This window comes from Puntigrus tetrazona, chromosome 20 (assembly GCF_018831695.1).
Source record: "Puntigrus tetrazona isolate hp1 chromosome 20, ASM1883169v1, whole genome shotgun sequence".
NCBI lineage: Eukaryota > Metazoa > Chordata > Actinopteri > Cypriniformes > Cyprinidae > Puntigrus > Puntigrus tetrazona.
In genome coordinates this window covers 15,166,263-15,187,175 of record NC_056718.1, presented here as the reverse complement: position 1 = coordinate 15,187,175, position 20,913 = coordinate 15,166,263, and the positions used below count along the sequence as shown (strand labels likewise).

Here is a 20,913-nt window from a genome sequence, read left to right as displayed (position 1 = left end):
CTCGATGGTCCGCAAGTTAATGATTATCTTATTCAGGACCGCAATAGTTTTTTTTTTTGGCTAAAATTGTATTTCTATGGTAAAATTGAACGTTCATCAGCCATTACTCCAGAATCCGTAAGAAGTCATTGCATTTAGGTGAAAACATTCCTGCATATTTCTTAGGATTGATGAATAAAAGAAAAAAAATCATTTTTCTTAGTCAAACTATGATGTTCAATCAGTCTAATACATCCTTGCTGTATTAACATTTTAATTTCTTTAGAAAAATGTGTGACCTCAGAATTATAGTGTATGTTACTATTATATTTAAGAAAGCAGATCTTCTAATTATCCCTCTATTTCAGGAGTCTTATGTTTGGAAGATGTATCAGGAGAGATGCTGGGATTTCTTCCCTGCTGGAGACTGTTTCCGGAAGCAATACGAGGACCAGCTGGGCTAGAGGACATGTTGTCCTCAGTCCTAATATGAGAGACCCTATATGAGCTCCTAATATCCATACGGATTTTAGGACCTTGTACAGGTTGGACACAACATCCTTAACTAGCTCTCATCATATGCTGCTCACTAATTCATCCAATCAAAACAACCTCAATCGTTTCTACACCAGAAATGACAGCGACATACTGAGAACTCATTGTGATCGAGCCAAAAATGTGAACTCAAGTGCAACATTGAGAGAAAAAGAAAAAAAAAAAAAAAAAAGGGAAAAAAAACAAACAAACAAAAAAAACACAACATGTAGCACACATTGCCAAATCAAGACACAAAGCCATGTTTGATAAAAAGAAAAACACATGGGAAAATGCCTCATTTGCTTAACTCACAAATGCACACAAACTTGTGAGATGTTGACATATGTATGTTTTTGATGTTGAATGAACGTCTACACAAATATGCACAAGAATACCTTCTTAGTATTCAGTGAGTGCCAAACACAGTTTCTGCCTGTTTGATTTAAAAACAAAAAAAAGACTATGAAGAATGTGCAATGCGTTTAAGGACGGTAACCTGACTGGTGGAATGAGAAATATAACGATCATCTGCTTCAATCCACTAGCTGTTTCTCATACTGAAAAAGTGCCTTACGACAAGAGACTATGCAAACATTTTGTTCCTGCTCGTATGTTTTGCTATCTGCAGTTTAGTTTAGACCGTCTCACCTGGGTTAGTAGTTTTGTAGCTTTAGTTGACGTTTGTTCATGAGCAAAGATTACACTGCTTTTTTAATGTTTGGTCAAGGTTAAATAACTGAAATCTTGTCTGCCTGATCATTGACGAAGTACGATTGCAAAACAATAGGAATCTACATTCGAGGACAAAAACATTTACTGTTTATTAAACAGAAGTTAATACACTAAACTGCTATTGTATGGCCATTTGTATGTATGTAGGTAGTAGCTTTGGTGATTTGCATTTGTTTTGAGCAGGGGGAATGAAAATAAAGTAGCTAATGCAATAAATCCAAGCTGGTCATAGCTGCTTTTAATCAGCGTCGAGTGATGGGTGAGAATATGATGGGTCTGTAAACTGTTGCACAGCATTACATCACTTTTATGAGTAATACATTGATGAAGCGTTTCATATTCCACATGACTGAATTAGTCTTGGCTATCAAAAGACTTAATGAAGTGTCGCGGTGTGATGTTCACGTCCGCACACAAGTAATGCTATGTCAGCATTAGCAAAGCTGCGTGTGCTGATTTAATCCACAGCAGTGTCAGTCAGTTTCTCTGGGATCAGGAGATCATGCTGTCCAACCAGTCCTCCAGATCCTCTTCTGTCACTTCCTGTCTCGTAGGTTTAGCTTCACTTTCCACTTCTGGCTTCGTCTCTTTCATATCAACCATTTGATCTTTTCTCTCTTCTCCTGGACCTGTTGGGGTGATAAAAATCTCATTTTTACATCAGAAACTACTTTGAAACTTCACTTGCAAAAGCTACGAGATTAATGTAGAATCGAGACTCGAGCTAACTTTTTGACTTAACTAAACTTTTTAGTTTAATTTAACTTAGTATCAGAAAGTACAGAAATTCAGTATAAATTATAACACAGTGTAATAAAGTATTATATGATCCTTCCGAAATGATTCTAATATGCAGATTTGGTCTTATCAATGCTGAAAACAAGAAGTATAAGAAGCGAAATCCCATTCTTAATCCACAGGATTCACCAGACGTCTGTCCACCCTTTACAGCTGTAACAGCTTCAACTCTTCTGGGAAGGCTGTCCACAAGGTTTAGGAGTGTATTTATAGGAGTTTTTGACCTATCTTCCAGAAGCGCATTTGTGAGGTCACACACTGATGTTGAACAAGAAGGCCTGGCTCTCAGTCTTCGCTCTAATTCATCCCAAAGGTGTTCTATCGGTTTGAGGTCAGGACTCCGAGCAGGCCAGTCAAGTTCACCCACATCATGTTCTGTCGTCCATGTCTCTATGGACCTTACTTTGTGCACTGGTGCACAGTCATGTTGGAAGAGAAAGGGGCCAGCTCCAAACTATTCCCACAAAGTTAGGAGCATGGAAATGTCCAAAATGTCTTGGTATGCTGAAGCATTCAGAGTTCCTTACACTGGAACTAAGGGGCCAAGCCCAGCTCCTGAAAAACCTACCCCACACCATAATCTCCCCCTCCACCAAATTTTACACTTGGCACAATGCAGTCAGACAAGAACCGTTCTCCTGGCAACCGCCAAACTCAGACTCGTCCATCAGATTGCCAGATGGAGAAGCACTTGGTGATGTATGGCTGGATGCAGCTGCTCGGCCAAGGAAACCCATTCCATGACGCTCTCTGCACATTGTTCTTGAGCTATTCAGAAGGCCACATGAAGTTTGGAGGTCTGTAGCGATTGACTCTGCAGAAAGTTGGCAATCTCGCCACACAATGCGCCTCAACATCCGCTGACCCCACTCCATCAGTTTACGTGGCCACAACCTGCTGACGTTCCAAAACACTTTCACGTTCTTATAATACAGACTATGGATTATATAAGAGTGAGGAAATTTCATGCCTGGATTTGTTGCACAGGTGGCATCCTATCACAGTTCCATGCTTCATAAATATTTGTAAAAAACGTTTGCATGCCTAGATGCTTGATATTTTTTATACACCTGTGGCCATGGAAGTAATTGGAACACCTGATTCCGATTATTTGAATGGGTGAGCAAATATTTTTGGCAATATAGTGTAATATGATTATGTTTCACTGCTTAAATTTGTGAAAATCTTAATGTTAGTTTTTTTAATCTTTGGTGAATAGAAAGTTCAGAATTTATTTGAAATTCTTTTAACAAATGTAAAAATTACTTTTAATAAAGGTAACGTGTCATTGTGTAATAAAAGTATTAATATCCTAAAAAACAAAGACAAACACAAAAGAAAAACCTACTTACCCCAAACTTTTAAATGTTAGTGTAATTAATTACTGTATAAACAGTGACAAAAAGCATTCAACTAGATACTAAAAAATAATCTGTTATTAAAGTTGGTAACACTTTACGGTGAAAAAAACTATACTGACCTTGTGTTGAGCCGTTTAATACATGGTCTGTTGCATCATGGGATTCGACTGAAGCAATTTCTGTGATGGGTTTCTGCAAGTTGAGGAGAAGGTCGAGCTCCTGGTCAGCATCATCTGTGGCTGGAGGGACAGCTGTGGAGACGCTGGGAGATGCTGTGGTACCTGGAACAGGTTTTACACCTGTCTGAGGAGCTTTCAATCCAGCTGTTAGAGTCGAGTCAGTCCTGTGAGGCGCTGTCACAGACGGAAGTTCAATTGGAGTCGTCACCTGAAAGATATTAAAATACTAGCACCTTCTTCACTGGTATTAGTAAGTATTTTATGGAATATTCCAACAAGAAAAATGAATTGACCTACCTGCACAAGCTCAGCCTCCAGGTTCAGTCTTGTGTGCAGTGGAAGCTCTTGAAGTGTCTGAGTTAAAGCCGGCAGGTCTATAAACAGAGCTGGAATCTGAAGAAATTACAATTAACCATGAGAACATACTTCCTCAAACAACAGGATATCAATTATTACAGTGCAAAACACGCAGGTCAGTTATAATACTTAATAACTTGTGGAATAACTCATGCACCTGATTTTTTGCTAGGGAGTCCATTTCCCAGTCCTTCTCATCAGAGAATCTGAACTGTGTAAATGAGTCCCCTGAAACAGATAATACATTAAAAATTAAAAAACAGGTAATACATTAAAAAAAAAAAAAAAATCATAAATAAATAAATAAATAAAAAAAACCTTTAAAAATATATCTAAAAATAAAATTAATATATCAAAATACATACGTTGAGTGAGCAGCTAATGTATTCATTTTGCTTTGACACTTCCAGGAAGCTTAGATTTAATTATTTTTATCAGTGATTTTTTTTACTTAGTTTTTTATTATGAATAAAATTATGAATAAAGTCCAAATTAACTTTATTATAAATATTTGAGTTTATTCATTAGATTAATATTAAATTACTTATTTTATTAATATTAATAAATATTACATTTTATTATTCATCATGGATGATAATAAAAATTGGTTTCTAAAATAAATTTTATAATATATATCACATTATATGCACTCTCTGGTTATTATTCAGTTGTAATAAATAAATAAAATATTATGATATAATATAATATATAAATATAATATAATATTGTATAATATTCAATTCAATTCAATTCATATACTATTATTTTAAATTAGCTTTTATTTTTATATGGTTAATTTGCATGTTAATTTAAGTTCTTATGTAACTTTTTCATTTTTTTTTTTTAAATACTACTTTGAAATTCAGTTTTAGCACTAGCAATTTTAGAACTTTATTTCTTGGCAAGATTTTAAATTTAATTTTGGTTTTTAATTTAATATTTGAGTAACTTTATTTTATGGTCTATTAACTAGTTTATTAGCTTATTAGCATGCATATTACTAGTATATTGGCCATTTATTAGTAACACGTATTGTTGCCTTCTACATGAACAACTAACTTACTAATTATTAATAATCAGCAAATTTATTGGGTGAAAAGTCCTAGTTAATAGTGAATAAGTATTCCTTGCTCTAAAGCGTTACCAATATTTCTTGTCATTTGTAATAGTTTTCATTAACAATAACCAACAATAGCTCACCTTCCTAGTGCCTATATTGCAGTGACAAGCATTAATCATATCTATGACTCTTATTAGTTCAATCCTTAGCCAAGAAAAACAACTCTCCCATCTCCATACAGTAAACACCTTCGCAGCAGCAGCTCAACACGTGTCATCTTTTGAAGTCATTTTCACCTCGACACAAGCAGCGTGAATTCTGAGGCGGCAGCAAGTGGGGACAGCTAAAGAAAGAAGCCGTGGGTCTGTCACACACAGCTGTCCCAGAGCCTCCCGCCTCAGAAACGCTCTTTCACTCGAGACACACTTGCCAACTGCAGTTGGCCGGACCGACGCGGATAACACAGAGCAGGGTCTCAAGGTCAAGAGGAGCGATCCTTCTTCAAAAGAGCACTTCAGAAGCATTCTGCCACTTCACATATCGTGTTAAAAAGACGAACAGCTGCAACTAAAAACAACAACATGCTACTATTAAGGTTTTGGTCTATGTAGCATGCCACTGACTCAGAAGCGACGTCACAGGAAACAAGATTCCTGCTAAAGCTGAGCAGACTGCCAAGTACGCAGTGCTCGATGTCATCAGGGCAGAAATGCTGTGGAGCTGCGGACAGGAGATGCCATCCAGGCAATTTCATCATGTTTCCTTCACTGGCAGTGACAGCGCCATGGAAACTGCTGCCATAACAATAAGCAAAGCTCCTGTCAGCATGTGCAGCGAAGGTCAGCCTAGCTTTAGAGAAGAAAGTAGTGTGGCCAGTAAATATAATAAACCAGCTGCGCATTGTTTGTACAAGAATAAATGAAGAAATGATCATGTGTTCACTCTTTAGTAGGGATGCAAAAATACAGTATGACTGCAGGCATATTTCTTTGAATGAATGTCCCTGTGAGTAATGGTCAAATACTTTCAGTTTAACATGGGGAGACTATAATTAATTAAACGCAATTTACTTAATTATTTACTCACCTCTGCAGGATCATTCTGGGTCATATTTCACTCCAAAATCAAAAGTATGAATAAAATTTGTTGCACTAAGAAAATATAAGTATGTATTATAATAATGTGAATCAAATGCTGTGAATCATCACTAGGAATAATGAGAATTACAAACAAGTATTAAAATAATTTGTCAAATTTATTCAAATTAAAATAAAACAGGTCTACAGGTTACAGTTAAATATATCAATTAATATATGTTTTATATTTAAAAATGTTCTTTTCATTGAAAAAAACCCCCAAATAGTTCATAAACAATTTCACTTTCACTTTTTAAACTGTTACATCTAATAAATCTAATACATTACAAACTATGTGTGACCCAGGACCACAAAAACAGTCATAAAGGGTACATTTTATGAAATATTTTGAATGAAAGAAAAATCTATCATTTTGACCCATACAATGTATTGTTGGCTACTGCTACAAATATACTCGTGGTTTTTAAATATACAAATGTACCTGTGGTTTTGTGGCCCAGGGTCACTTTACAGTGGCCTAATTTCACAAAACAATGAAAGTAGCACAACAGAATGGAAACAACAATAAGCAATAATACCACACTCAAAACTAGTGTATCATATTGTACAGATGGCTTGAAGCTGCTTCCAATGCTGGCCTATTCCAAAAAATTAATTGGTTGATGCGTGCATCCTTACTTTTGACACAATGAAACATAAGTGTACAGTAGCATCTCTGCTGCAGTGCTGGCATAATGTCAGTGTGGCAGATGTGTGTCTCTCTGCAGGCTGGCGTTCTCTGAATGAAGGAGAGCAGCGGCACAGGAAGCGGCACTACAAGTACAGGTCATTTCCTCCCAGAGAGTGGCATCGTGCATGCAGACTGCCAACCCAAATCTGGCTGCCATTCCTTGCTTTTTCAAGGGCCCTTTAAAACAGTGACACCAGGACCATGGGATGCTGTGGACCTACAAGCCCAACGGTATTAAAAAGAGCACAGGCCATCCACTGCTAGTCATTAAATGCCACTTAATGCATGGAGGCTAGAGCCCTTTGGAAGAAGCTGCTAATTTGCTTTGTCGTCACGGCTCTTGAGCAAATCATTGCTAAGCCAATTAACACAAAGCAACTCCGTAACGAACTGAACTATCAAAATAAATCAGTCTGTGATGATTGCAATTAAAAAATTTCAAGCTGAAAATTCCAAACAATAAGACTGTTATTTACTACACGCCTCAACACCGCTGCCATGCAGAACACCAACGGTTTCCTATTAGTGCCTGGTCTTGAAAGGAGAGACTTTGTGCAGTTCACACACATGGCTCATTTGAAAACACATCTGTGAAAAAAATCTGTGAAAATGTTTTCCTTCGAATCATTAAAAGTCTAAGCTCTGCTTTGGTTTCTGAGCAGTTAATGGGGTACTGAACAAACAGCCGCGCAACCTTCAAATCATTATGTTTATAAAGTGAGCTTCCAAAACCAGAAACGGAGGTAAAAACCGATAAAATCGCAGTTGAACTGACTGGAACTAGACCCTGTTAATCATATGGCATCGACGAGGCAGAAAGAACTCTTTTTCGAAATTACGAAAGTTGATGTTGAATCAGTGTTCATCAGGCAAAGAGTCTCATGAGAGATGAGTTTTCCACTCTTACAGACACTCAATAGCTTCTCGACAGATGAGTGCGTAATGTTCTATTTTAAATCCTTTTAATTCATTAATTTTCTATTTATTAGTGCGTCCACCTTTCCATATGTCACTTAGTCCTGGCCCTCGAAGCGGCAGGGCCCATTGCAGTAATGGCTACGAGAGCAGGGCTTCAGTGTGAAGGACGCTAGTAATTCGACAGAGCATCTCTTCTCAGGAGACCAGCATCTGACCTTGAGGTGTGAAACGGCATCTGAGTCATAATGACACAACCCCTGCATTGAACGAAAGGCTGTGAAAGGGCATCTCATATGCCCATGCAGAGATAAGCCACCAGGCCCTCTGCCCTAGCAATAGGAAGAGTTATTAAGAGTCCTTTTCTGAATCCAACCTGACCTACATTACAAGGGCAACAGTATGCACCTTTCATGTTTACATTTTTATCTAAGCATAAAAGCCACTCAAAGTTACATAACCACTCTCATTGTGTCTGTGCACTTTCTACAAGTGGAGCCTGTGTGCAGCTGGGCTGAACTGATCATCAGGTTAGCAGACAGCTGTGGCTCATCTTAATAGAGATTTAGAACAGCAATTTATTTCCATAGAGATGAATCAAACACTCGATGCGCTCCTCGCGATCAAAGGAGGTGGTTTATCCAATGAGGACCACAGAAAAAAAACACATCTCAACAAGGAGAAGCGTTATCAGAAACAAATGTGGGAAAATGCACGTCAAAACAAGAGCGCTGAAATATTTTAAGAAAATAAATTAAAAATTAAATAAAAAAATTAAAAAATTGTATTTTCAATTATATAGCATAATTTTATTTGTAGGTTGTCCATTTTTGTCCAGAAACACAACAAGGACTATGACCATAAAGGTAATGATAAACAGTTTTAAAAAGTGTTCTCTATATGAAGAAAATAGCCTACATTATTAAGGATTAGTCCACACCACAGATATAACGATAATAGCAGAGTAATGATATCTTTGGAATAACTTTCAAAAGACTTTGTCCAGCTGATGAACAAAAAACATTGACAGTCAATCAGAATCCCTCCTGCTATAATGAGCTCAAGAACTGAAAGCGGCAGACACACATTAGAATAAACAGACAATATCATTTTTGTATAGTTATCGTGAGCAAAAAGTTATGTTTTAGCTTAAAATCCTAGATATTAGAGAAAACAAATCCTATTCATTGAAGTTTATCCTATGTTTACTTTTACATTTGGTTACTTTTTTATTATTTTGTATTCCAAATAGGCCTACCATTTGTATGAAATGTTTTATATGAAAACTATACTGTGTATGAAATAAAGTGTGACATAATAACAACACTGTTAAGCATTATTCAAAACCAAATAGGCTACAAATTTTGCACGGCAATCAATTTCAGTGAGATTTAAGTGAGTGTACCAAATACAAAGCCTATAAAAAAACCTGTTGAAAATATATTGAAAAATTTCTCTTTCATCCATTATAATAGACTTCCCAAACCAGATTTGAAATGACAGTGGAGGCATTTCAATGATAACGCCCATTAAAAACCATCTACTTCCAACCAAATACCAAAGGACTTCATGCCCCACATATCAACACTGCCCCAAATAATGCATCTTCTGGGCAAACATGAACTCGAAGGGACAATCAGGGGATCGTTTCCTGGCAGCATTATAAAACACATTCATTGGGGACATAATATTAGACCATTCAGGCTATTTATAAGTAAAAGCTATCATTACACAACCATATTTATGCAAAAGTGTCACTTGAACCTTTAACCTGTAAATACAATTTGCAAAAACCTGCCACATTTCAGTGATGTGACAAGAGGGAACAACCGAAACTCTCAAGGAATAAGTTATGGTGGACAGATGAAAAGATAGGAAAATTAATTTAAAAACAAGTGGCCTCTGTTGCACTTTTCAACATTCATAAAGGTGTCTGAAGGATACAAAATGGTTTAAAATAATGAGCCTCATGCAAATTGCACAGGTGTTATGGTAACAACAGCAGAGAGAGACGAGAGCAAGTGAAGAGAGACACATTCATTAACACAGTGGTTGTTACTGTTACACATTATAGCAGAGATGACATTCTGATACTCTGTGTGGGTGCAAACACACACCCCCGCATCATAATTACTGTCCAATGCTTGATGCAGGGGACTATAGTCACAGTATGTGCGTGATCAAAAACACTGGCAAACAGTGCAGGTGCTGAGCATTTAAGGGAAGAAAGATCCAGTTGTTTTCTTTCAGAGAGACCAGTTCGTGCTGGAAAAAAATAAACATGATTTACGCGATCATAAGCAGGATAGATTCAACATGCCTTCTGAAAAAGTGTTTAGGATATCAAAACTGTTGATACTATGAAAATTTCGTAATTGTGGTCACCAGTGTCAATAGCACAAAAAAAAAAAAATTGTAGCCTCAAAGAAAAAAAGCCCCAACGCTCACTGAAGTCAGCGATGAAATAAGAATAAAAAAAAACTGTAAGCAACAACAGGACAAAAAAACTGCAGTGGAACAAATAAAAAGAAATACTAGTATATATACATTGTATAAATCAACTGCAACTGCATATTCTTCACTGTGTAAATAAAATGTATTTTCAGAAATACAACTGTACACATTTAACTATTCTCTTTTCGACACCGATTGCATTTCAATGGCTTAAATTACTTTTTTAAAACCTCAATGCTTACAGACAAACTAACATGTCCAAACTATACATTTTCATGAACTCATGAATATCATAAACTTTTTTTATACATTTTTTACCGGTTAACCGCGTCTACTGGTACAGTACATCGCCCACCCTTACTACCAATCATAAGAAAACTATATTTATATTAATTTCAACGGCTGAGTTTGTGCAAGATAAGACCGCTGATTTTCAACAAGAGCTATAAAAAGAGAGACAATCTAGAGTGCTTTAGCCCGCCAGGGTGCAGTCATTTTTGGAGGGTCCAGCTGGTGAAACTGACAGTATAAGGGCCACAGGTGGAGACCCAAGGAACTGAAATAAAAGAGAGAACGTCAAGAGAGGGGGGGCAGTTTCCTACAGGTGCAGTGTCATTGTAATGAATTAGCATGTCTTTCCCTCTCTGCAGGGACACAGACAAAGTGAAGTGCAGTCAACAGCTAAACAAGGTCATGAAATTCAGGCAACGTTTAGTATTAATTCACTGCTCTCACTGTCAAGTGTAACCCGAGTATGTGGCGTGTAGGGCTGAGTTGTGTCTGCTGGCCATCTGAGACCCAGAGGAGACATACTATGTTACGGCAGACACACAGATGCGGGCAAACACAGTGGAGCTGTCACTGTATATCTATGCCCTTCATTATTAGTCCTCCTCCAGGGTATGTGATACGGCTCATATCCTCCATTATGATCTCATTATAATCAATAAACTTGGAGGCCTGGAAATCCTGCCCTACATGGCAATATCTTACATAAGCCATTTCCTGTCAAACTGACTGTACGATATGAACAAAGTGATGCTTCTGACAAAAATAAAAAGCGTGAAAAGAAACGATTCTGAATTGGCCGCTCTGCACTTAATCCCAGCTCAGACGACCCTTACACAAACACCTTGCAAGGGCACTAGAAACAGATTAATCTTCACTCAACCCTTGAGTCTCTGGCATTTGATACAAATTTCATGTGTACTGTCTATTAACTGTAATCTGTTTCTTTTCATTGATCATTCAAGGCTTCCTTTGATGGCCTGTGAAGTAAGTAATTACACCCATGCAGCTGTGAAAGCAGAATTACAGAGATCAAACCACACTTCTATAGAGTCCAGTCAGCCAGACATTTTATAGGAATATTAAAATCAGGCTATCCTCAAAAGCATTTTTTTAACAATTATTTTCAGAGATCCTTTATTTATTTATCTTTTTTTAAACGATTGTTAAAAGGAGGTGTCTCAGATTTTGAAATTTAATTACATAAAATAAAAATAACTTCATTTCTTACAAAACACTATGTTAGAATGTTAAATGCTAGAATTAATAAAAAAAAAAAGTAAAAGCACCTAAATCCTGAAATAATATAATTTAACATCAGTATCACAGCAGAGTTGACTGAATAAATGGCCTAAATCTGGGGTGGGATTATTCATTTGGCAGACGAGATTTTTTTTATTCAGTGAAGCCAATGCAACAGAAATAATTTACAGCATGCTACAGCTTATCTTGAATAACAGACAATTATTATAAAAATAAATAAATAAATCAATTCACTAGGAACCTCAATAGCTTGTAATATTTAACATGACCATTTTACTTTGATTTAATCTGAAGTAGCTCTCACAGACAGCAAAAAGTCATGAAATGACCCTCTCACGTCTGCATTTCCAGCTAACCCATCGTTTCCACCCACCTATTTTCTCGCATCCATGCTATCTGTGTCAAAAGAGAGTAATTATTGCCTCCATTATGTTTTAGTGAGCATAATACCGCCCCTTCACACACCCCGGCCGTCTACATCATGAGTAGAAACGCTCTAACCTTCATCCCCTCATTTCTGCTTGGACTCGGCCCCCCGCTCTTCTCCTCTTCCTCCTCCCATTCTCGCCGTCTGCCTGTTGTTCACTGCCCCAAATCATGACGATCATCCCAGCCCAGTGGGAATGACCTCCTCCCAGCCATTCACATCTGTGTCTGTCAGTGCATCCACAGGCAGCAGCAGCACATATTTATCCAGAGGAACAGCAGCAGCAGCATTTCCCCACTCATCCTCCACCACCGAGAGACAAGGAGATGCTTAACAATCAATGTTACGGACTTTAGTGCGGTTGTCACAACTTGAGCTGTTTTTACTTCGAGTCTTCTTAAGAAAACCCATCCAAAAACAATGCAGAAGATGTTACTACTACTTTGAGGATTATATCATTTAAGATCGGGCTTGTGACTGGATGAAGAAGAGCCATCTAGCCACGCAATTCCTGAGAGTCTGCTAGAGGGGAAAAGGTTTGGGATGGGTGACTGTCTGACCAAGCCAGATCTGTAGATGGAGTGAGTACCGAAGACATATATCTTGTATGATCTCGTCTAGTGTCTTTCTAAATATTAGGACAATATTAAAGGAGGACAACAGATATCTCTGACATTTTAAAGAAATCATTAGGTTTCATTTTAAGGTTTGACAAATTTCTCACCCACATGTTGTTTCAAACCTGTGGAACACAAAAGCATTCTGTTTTTTGTCCATACGGTGTCAGACAATAAGGCTTAATGTAGGTTTAAAGGATTTCTCATATTCTTATACATTTCTTTAGGGATCATACTGGTTTAGACTGAAATTAAAAAGTCAGATGCTTTCATTTTGGTGTTATAATAATAAATAAAAATAAATAAATAAATAACAGAAAGGAGATCCTAGAGATACGCTGAACCGATTTCACTGAAAAACAGTGTTTATGAAGATTACCTACACAAAAAAATAAAGCCTCTACCTATTGAGGTTTTAAATGACTACATATTTGCTGTTATTAATAATAAACAATAAACACACTTATTTTATTTAATGAAATAGATGCGTTTATTTTCATTTTCCAATAATTTAACACTTGAGTTGTATAAATGAACATTTAGTTAACGTGCCGTGACTAACAAAAGCTGCAAAAATATTCATGAAACAATAGATTAACTAAAAAAGTAACCATTGTATTAAATACTAAATATAAATATATTATAAATATAAGGTCATAAATGTTTCTCTTATTTTATCAATTACCTTTAAATACAGGTTTTTATTATGCTGAATATTGTATATACAGGTAATGTTTAAAAGACCAGAAATCAATGCATAGCTAATATGGCTGTGTTTGCAACCTGTTTAAATATTCAATCACCTTAAAGGGGAAATTGTGCCCTCTTCTGAGGGAGCTCCACATCATTTTCATCTGAAGGAGACCATTATTACCTTATATTATGAGATAACACAAGTGCTTCACTCTTCCTTTATAGTGTGTCTTCAAACCAACGTGAGTTTCAGGTTCTTTCAAAAAAAAAGAACAAAGAAAAAAGGGCCCTAGTGCTTAAAGGAAGAGTTCAACCAAAAATGAAAATTCTGTCATCATTTACTACGCCAAGCAGTTCAATCTTTCTTCAAAATATATTCCTTTGTCTTCGGCAGAACAAAGAATTTTTATACAGAACTACCTGATGACAGAATTTCCATTTTTGGGTGAACTATTCCTTTAAGCACTGTCCTGTGTGTGACGCTGGCTCAGTGAGCTTCAGTTTTTTTCCTTTAAGGCTACAATTTTCTTTTGTGATATTGACACCGGTGACAACAATTACGAAATTTTCATAGTATCAACAGTTTTGATATCATGAACACTTTTTCAAATTCACCGCCACAATGACAAGGATTGGATGATGCCATCCAAATTCAAAGATGTTATTGAGTTTCTGGCAGATTAATCTCCAATCAGTTGTGAGATTAGACTAAATAAAATTACCCATCTGTGTGGCAGTAATATACACAAAAAATGAATTGGTAAACAGATTTTAAGCTATCTGACAGATGCAGTTTTCTCTACAGTGACAGCCTAAGTGATAGGAGAGACCATAATTTGTCATGCACAACAGATGAGAGCAAATCAACAGAAAACAGCAATCTTGAAATTCATACCTTATGGAATACCATACCGTTTTAGCTGTCTATACTCGTCTTACTGTATGTGCCAAAGAATGATTAACCGCCAGATTCTATGAATCTATGATTTCCTTACTCAAACTTACTGATAAAACGCTAAAGACTACGCTGTGCAAGCACCTGCTGTGACGAAGGAGGATGCTCATCTGCTGTAGGGTGTAGGTATAATCGCAAGTTTCATGAGAATTACGAGAATAAAAATGTCAAAAGTGAGCATAAAACTATGAAAAGCGTTTTTTTAAAGGAACGATAAAAATCGCGACATCATGTTGTTCCAAACCTGTAGGAATCTGAGTGTGACTAAATAATGGCCATTTTCATTTTTAGGCACACACACCCTTCAAAGAATGCAGATTAAGTTGTGATTTTTGTGAGAAAACTCAAGTGTAAGGGAAGGATGTTCCTCCACTTTATTCCACTTCCTGGTGAAAGCTGAATTACACTCGGTTTGTACCTAATCAGTCCGTTACCACCACAGTCACTAATCAGAGCCTGCTGGCAGAATCATAATGAGATAAAGGACAATATGTCGAGTATCACAGGGGAGGTCGGGCAACTTTGAAAGACTGAACAAACCGGAACAGTCTTCTTTCTATTTATAACTTAGCTGAAGTCATTATATTGCAATATTTGACCAAGAGGTGCGCCTGTATTTGCCGTATATATCTAGCAAAGTCAAACAAAACATTTAAAGATATTTTTCATGCAATACAGCAAAGATTCTCCTTCAAAGCAGTCAAGCTGAAGCACAGAATCATTTTAAAAGTACTATAATAAGCACCAACCTCCTTTTGCTGCTGTCATATGACAAACAATTGGTGCTGCATAATCACATCATTTTGATGGAAAAGCTGTCCTACACAATTCCTGAAGTCATGGATACAATACTTGCTCTGGAGAACAGATACAAATTCCACCCACATTCAAAGGGATCAGCGAGTTTGAACCTCTGATGACTAATCGCAAATGTGCAGGGGAAAAAAAGTGGAGAGGAACAAAACAGATTAAGTGCTCCAATTTCGTGTGGAGTACAACTTTAACGCTTTGGCCACAACCAACAGAAACCGATTGCTACTAACAAATGACATTTCTGCTATGTTTGTTCGCACAGAGGTGCACGAGTGATGTGTATATAGTCTTTCTTTTGCAATGCCACAAGAGGCAGTGCAGTCCTGCGGTCCTTCGCCCGTCGTAAAATTAGATGACACAAATATATCTCATGAATATCAATGGCGCTTTTGAGGAAGCAGATTAGGGAAATGAGAGGCAAATTGAGCAAAGAAAATTCCCTCAAGAGAACAGCGTAATGGAAAGTTATTCTGCACTTACACTGGATTTAGGCTCATTAAACTCAAACGAACAAATGCCTCTGTGATGGTTCATTTTGAATAATTAGACAGTTGTGTTAATGACCTGCCCTTGAACAAAATGTACACTCTCTGCTTCAACATAACATACTAAAAAACGTGTATTGTTTTGGCTATGGGCATTTCTTGAATAGCCATTACGTGAATTTCCATTAAATAAAATAAAAAAAGTAAACTTGCTTACACTATTACTCAAACGTTTAGAGGCGATACACATTTTTAAAAATTGTTTTTAAAACAATTATCTTATGCAACAAGGCTGCGTTAATTGGTTCAAACTACAGTGAAAACTGCAATACTGTGACATAAAATCTGTTTTCTATTTTGAATACATTTAAAAATGTACTGCTGTGATGGCAAAGCCGCATTTTCAGCAGCCATTACTGCAGTCTTCGATGTCAAACGATCTTTCACAAATCATTTTTATATGCTGATTTATGCTAAATATGCTCAAGAAACATTTCTTAGTGTCATAATGTTAAAAACAGTTGTTCTGCGTATGTTTTGTGCATAAGTGATTTTTTTAGGATTCTTTGATAATTAGAAAGTTCAAAAGAACTTTTTTGTGAAATAGAAATCTTTTGTACATTAATTGTTTTAACCAACACTTTGGACTTTAGATTGAACAACTTATTAATTTATTAAAAAAAAAAAAAAAAAAAAAAAAACACACTAACTTCAAACTTCTCACTCGACAGCTTTAAATAAACCTGTGATGGGTAACTGTAGTTTACCGTGCCATTTGTAAACATAGCAAAAACTGTTGCTCGTGAGATGAGTCCTCCATTAATCAGATCCAACCGTGTAACAGAAATAGAGCTTTGCACTTCTTGTTGCCCTTTCGTATCTCAATAGCACACAGCAGGACAGCTGATTAACACCAACGTTGTTCTACATTCATTTTGGTTTTGATCTGCTGCCTGCATGATGTATCAGAGGCACAGGGGGAAATATGACACAGATTTAAGTGGGTAGTCATGTCTTACCAGCCGAACTGAGGAGGACATGATACTCTGTGCCTCTCTGTGCGGGAACATCTTCATTCATTTCTTCTTTCTCGGATTCCTCATAACGGTTCCAATTGGACTCAAGCTTTCGTCTAGAGAAGGTGTTGTCCTCCTCCGCTTGCTCAAAGTTTTCTTTGTCGTCACTGTCATCTTGATTCTGGAAAGCGACCTGAAAAAAAAGAGTGAGCAAGCATGACAATATATAGTTTTACTAGTCGTTCAGAAACATGAAAACCAATACGTTGTATAATAATCTTGCGTTAATACCATAGATTGATTCTTTATTAAATTAAACTTATTAAAACAGTGTGACAGTCTCTCTGAATGCTTGTCACTTTATTTCATTTTCATATATATGATATATTTTATCTAATATTAAGTCACCTAAGTTCTATAGTAAAATTAATTATGGTTGCCGTGGTGATTTTTTAACGGATGACACTTACTCGTCTAAAATCAGCAGGAGGTCCAAACGCTCGCCCTCTTCCTCTACGATGATCCCGTTTTCCTCTTCCACGATGATACTGGCCTCCTCTTCCGCGACCTCGGTGCTCTCCCGAACTGCCGGCCTCAGCATCACCTCCACTTCCACCTCCACCTCCTCTTTTCCAATGCCCACCGCGTCCCCGACTGTGTCTGCCTTCCATAACTCAACATGTACAGAACTAATGCCGAGACTGTAATCGTGTAACACCACAACCGTTGTTACACTTAAAAGAGAACCCTCTTCAACGGGGAAACGTTCCGCCCGTTCAACTAGTTCCGCATAATGTGATAAAGTTTATTAATTGACAAATGAGTTTATTAATTGACAAATGTGCATCAAAGTTTAATCTAGTCAAACCGAGGGAAAACAGTATGGGTGTGAGTAGTATTAAAAGCAGTAGAAGCAGCGAGGTGCGGGGCGTGTGAGATGCCAATGCCTTCATAATGAATGAAAAAATTAATGTAAAAGGCAATTGTGTTTTGAACACTTTGAGTGACGTATTGATTGACACTTTACAAAAATAAATCAGGTAAAAAGCTTTTATAATTAGACATTACCGTACTTCCCTATTTGAGCAATCACAGTACATTAAGAAAATACATTTGCATTAAACGTTTTTAAACGTTTGAATACGCAAATGAGGCTAATAATTTTATTATATAGGCCTGTTGACTAATCTGCATATATTTCAGAAATTTGAACATGAAATAAGGTCAGGTTCAAAATCGTCAAAGGACACACACACACACACACACACACACACACACACACACACATATATATATATATATATATATATATATATATATATATATATATATATATATATATATATATATATATATATATATTAGTTAGAACACTAACTTGTTACAGAAACAATATAATAGTCCTGAATAGCTAAAATCCTCATTATTACCCAGTGAACGAAAAAAGGGCATGTAGTGTTTTGTGGGCTATTGTTATCCCATAAAATATTTGTCCAGTATGAAAAGCATTTGTTTATAGGTGACACACACAAAACATGTTTTTTTATGTTAATTTATTCCTGTTTTTAAACTGTTCATTCTCTGTATTGTGTTTTCAGACTATCCCCTGCAAAGAAAATATGAAGAATACACAGAAAATTGTATCAGTTTTCTAAGCGATCAGCGGTAACATGATGAACATGGATATTCAAAATTTAACCGCCAGTGGAAATGTCTCTGCTGTCCTACCTGCCCCATACAGTCTGTTGGAAGTCATAACCATTGCAACAGTATCAGCTGTCGTGAGTCTCATCACAATAGTGGGCAATGTTCTGGTGATGCTCTCTTTCAAGGTCAACAGCCAACTTAAGACTGTTAACAACTACTACTTACTCAGTTTAGCTTTTGCAGACCTCATTATCGGTGTGTTCTCAATGAACCTGTACACATCTTACATTCTCATGGGATACTGGTCTTTAGGAAATATAGCATGTGATCTGTGGTTGGCACTTGACTATGTTGCAAGTAACGCATCTGTGATGAACTTGCTGGTCATCAGCTTTGACAGATATTTTTCTATTACAAGACCACTTACCTACAGGGCTAAACGGACCCCGAAACGTGCAGGCATCATGATTGGCATGGCATGGTTGATATCGTTTATATTATGGGCTCCACCCATTCTGTGCTGGCAGTACTTTGTTGGAGAGAGAACGGTTCCTCCTGACCAATGCCAGATCCAGTTTTTCTCAGAACCCATAATCACATTTGGTACAGCCATAGCGGCCTTTTATGTACCGGTATCCATCATGACAATCTTATATTGCAAAATCTACAAAGAAACAGAAAAACGTACTAAGAACTTAGCAGAACTCCAAGGATACCCATCGCTGGACAGCCACGAAGACCCTAAAGTCCGAAAGCCAATACTACGATGCTTTAGCTTTAAAAGCAAGAGGGATGGGACTCAAGCATCTTGGTCATCGTCCAACCAGAGTTACGTAACTAGGACAACATTGCAGTCAGAAGACCTGTGGACAAAATCAGAGCAGGCCACCAACCTGAACAGTTACACATCATCAGAAGATGACGAGCGGTCCGTTTCTGAATCAACTCCACGTGAATCCTTCAAGAACCAAGAATCGACTGTCAACAAAAATGGCCAGCTGGTCTGTTATGAAGACAGCAAATACCTAAGTGAGCTTGCAAAATGCTCCCAGACGAACAATAAAAAATGCATGTCATACAAGTTCAAGCCAATCCTTAGCGACATAACTGCTTTGCAAGGTGGTACCGAAGCTGATAAAACAAACACAGATCACTGTCAGTCCTCAGAGCCACAGGCTCCTTCATCCACATCCTCTTCTACCAAACCAGAAGATCCAAACTTGAAGATCCAGATGACCAAACGGAAACGAATGGTCCTTATCAAAGAGAAAAAGGCTGCTCAGACTCTCAGTGCTATTCTTCTGGCTTTCCTCCTCACCTGGACCCCATACAACATCATGGTGCTCATCTCCACCTTCTGTTCTGAATGCATCCCAGTGTCCCTCTGGCATCTGGGCTACTGGCTCTGCTATGTCAACAGCACCATCAACCCCATGTGTTATGCTCTATGCAATAAGACCTTCCAGAAGACCTTTTGGATGTTAGTCCTCTGCAAATGGAAGAAGAACAGAGGAGAGGAGAAACTGTATTGGTGTGGACAAAACCATTAAGCAACAGCAGAGATGGCAGATTGTAGAGCGTGAACGATCGTTATATTAAATGGGCATTAAAATTACATTTTAGCTTATGTTGTGCATTACAGAGCATTACCATGTTCTAGGCAATATTTTGTGTACATATTGTTTATATTGCCATTTTGATTTTTAAAAAATGCTATAATGTATTAAAATATAATTTAGCTTCTGTTTTCAAAGTTTAAAGACCACTTAACATGTTTACACAACAGTGTGTTGTACTATTGTGAAATGCCTTAAGGCTATGAATGGTGAGGATATGGATTGTGAACTTATAAATACCCAACACACAGTGTTTATTATATGATTAACGTTTTGTGATAAAATTATTTTTATATATTGTAAGCCTTGGTCATGTCAGTGACACTGCATGCATAGAACGTTTATTGAAATATCTGGTGTGCAAAGCAATGTTGTTGTATTATGTTTGTAGAACTGGACAGTGGTTGATATGGATATTCAGATTTTATTTGGACCTGCCAAAGCATCGCTGTAGAGAAATACACCCAAAGAGATTGTAGCTTCCCTCTGGATGTAAAATTCACTCATGGCAGAGATTCAATCACATTTTACAGTTCTGCAGCATCCCAGTGTGCACTGATCAATAATATAAAAAAAAGTCTTTCATAATTGTTGTGCCAAGAGATAGATCTGAACTTACTTAAACATTACCACATCATATAAACACAGTTATAAATGTTGCCTGGTTGTTTTCCATTCTGTTTACTAAGTCTCTACTCTTTCTGTTGTAATGGCGTGCCATTTTATTTGATGTGAAATAAATGTTTTAAAATTAAATTAACCCATCTAATTGTAACATCAGTCTGAATTTGGCAGGGGTTTCTTCTTTTAATATCTTCAGTCAAACTAAAGCTTTAAAACAAACCACTGACATACTAGCAACAGTTTACTAGTCACTTATCATGAAACGCTGTC

The 20,913-nt window shown here is 37.0% G+C and overlaps 3 protein-coding genes across 5 annotated transcripts in view; 2 read left to right on the top strand and 1 right to left on the bottom strand.

Moving 5' to 3' along the window:
• ryr3 (ryanodine receptor 3) overlaps window positions 1–1,464 on the top strand; it is a 66,914-nt gene extending 65,450 nt beyond the window's left edge. For all 3 annotated transcript variants that reach the window (XM_043219957.1, XM_043219956.1, XM_043219954.1), the window contains one exon: window positions 348–1,464. In XM_043219957.1, the coding sequence (XP_043075892.1) occupies window positions 348–443 (96 nt within the window). In that variant the 3' untranslated portion in view covers window positions 444–1,464. The remainder of the gene's footprint in view (window positions 1–347) is intronic.
• On the bottom strand, window positions 1,176–17,821 carry aven (apoptosis, caspase activation inhibitor). The gene is made up of 6 exons (XM_043219959.1): window positions 17,227–17,821; window positions 16,760–16,949; window positions 4,101–4,171; window positions 3,884–3,979; window positions 3,527–3,794; window positions 1,176–1,877 (listed from the first exon to the last, which is right to left on the bottom strand). Exons 1-6 carry the CDS (start codon window positions 17,425–17,427, stop codon window positions 1,741–1,743), a joined length of 963 nt encoding a protein of 320 aa, XP_043075894.1. The 5' UTR covers window positions 17,428–17,821; the 3' UTR covers window positions 1,176–1,740.
• chrm5b (cholinergic receptor, muscarinic 5b) lies at window positions 11,762–20,770 on the top strand. Its single transcript, XM_043219958.1, has 2 exons — window positions 11,762–12,758; window positions 18,355–20,770. The coding sequence occupies exon 2, from the start codon at window positions 18,427–18,429 to the stop codon at window positions 19,951–19,953; it is 1,527 nt and encodes a 508-aa protein (XP_043075893.1). The 5' UTR covers window positions 11,762–12,758; window positions 18,355–18,426; the 3' UTR covers window positions 19,954–20,770.
• The last annotated feature ends 143 nt before the right edge of the window (window positions 20,771–20,913 follow it).

Bases quoted from the DNA above. Each gene is read 5' to 3' on its own strand.
- aven (XM_043219959.1), bottom strand. From the start codon at position 17,427: ATGGAAGGCAGACACAGTCGGGGACGCGGTGGGCATTGGAAAAGAGGA. The intron at 4,172-16,759 runs GTAAGACATGAC...TATCTGTTTCAG, and splicing joins TGTCCTCCTCAGTTCGGCTG to GGGACTCATTTACACAGTTC. The intron at 3,980-4,100 runs GTGCATGAGTTA...TAATTTCTTCAG, and splicing joins ACTCCCTAGCAAAAAATCAG to ATTCCAGCTCTGTTTATAGA.
- chrm5b (XM_043219958.1), top strand. From the start codon at position 18,427: ATGATGAACATGGATATTCAAAATTTAACCGCCAGTGGAAATGTCTCT.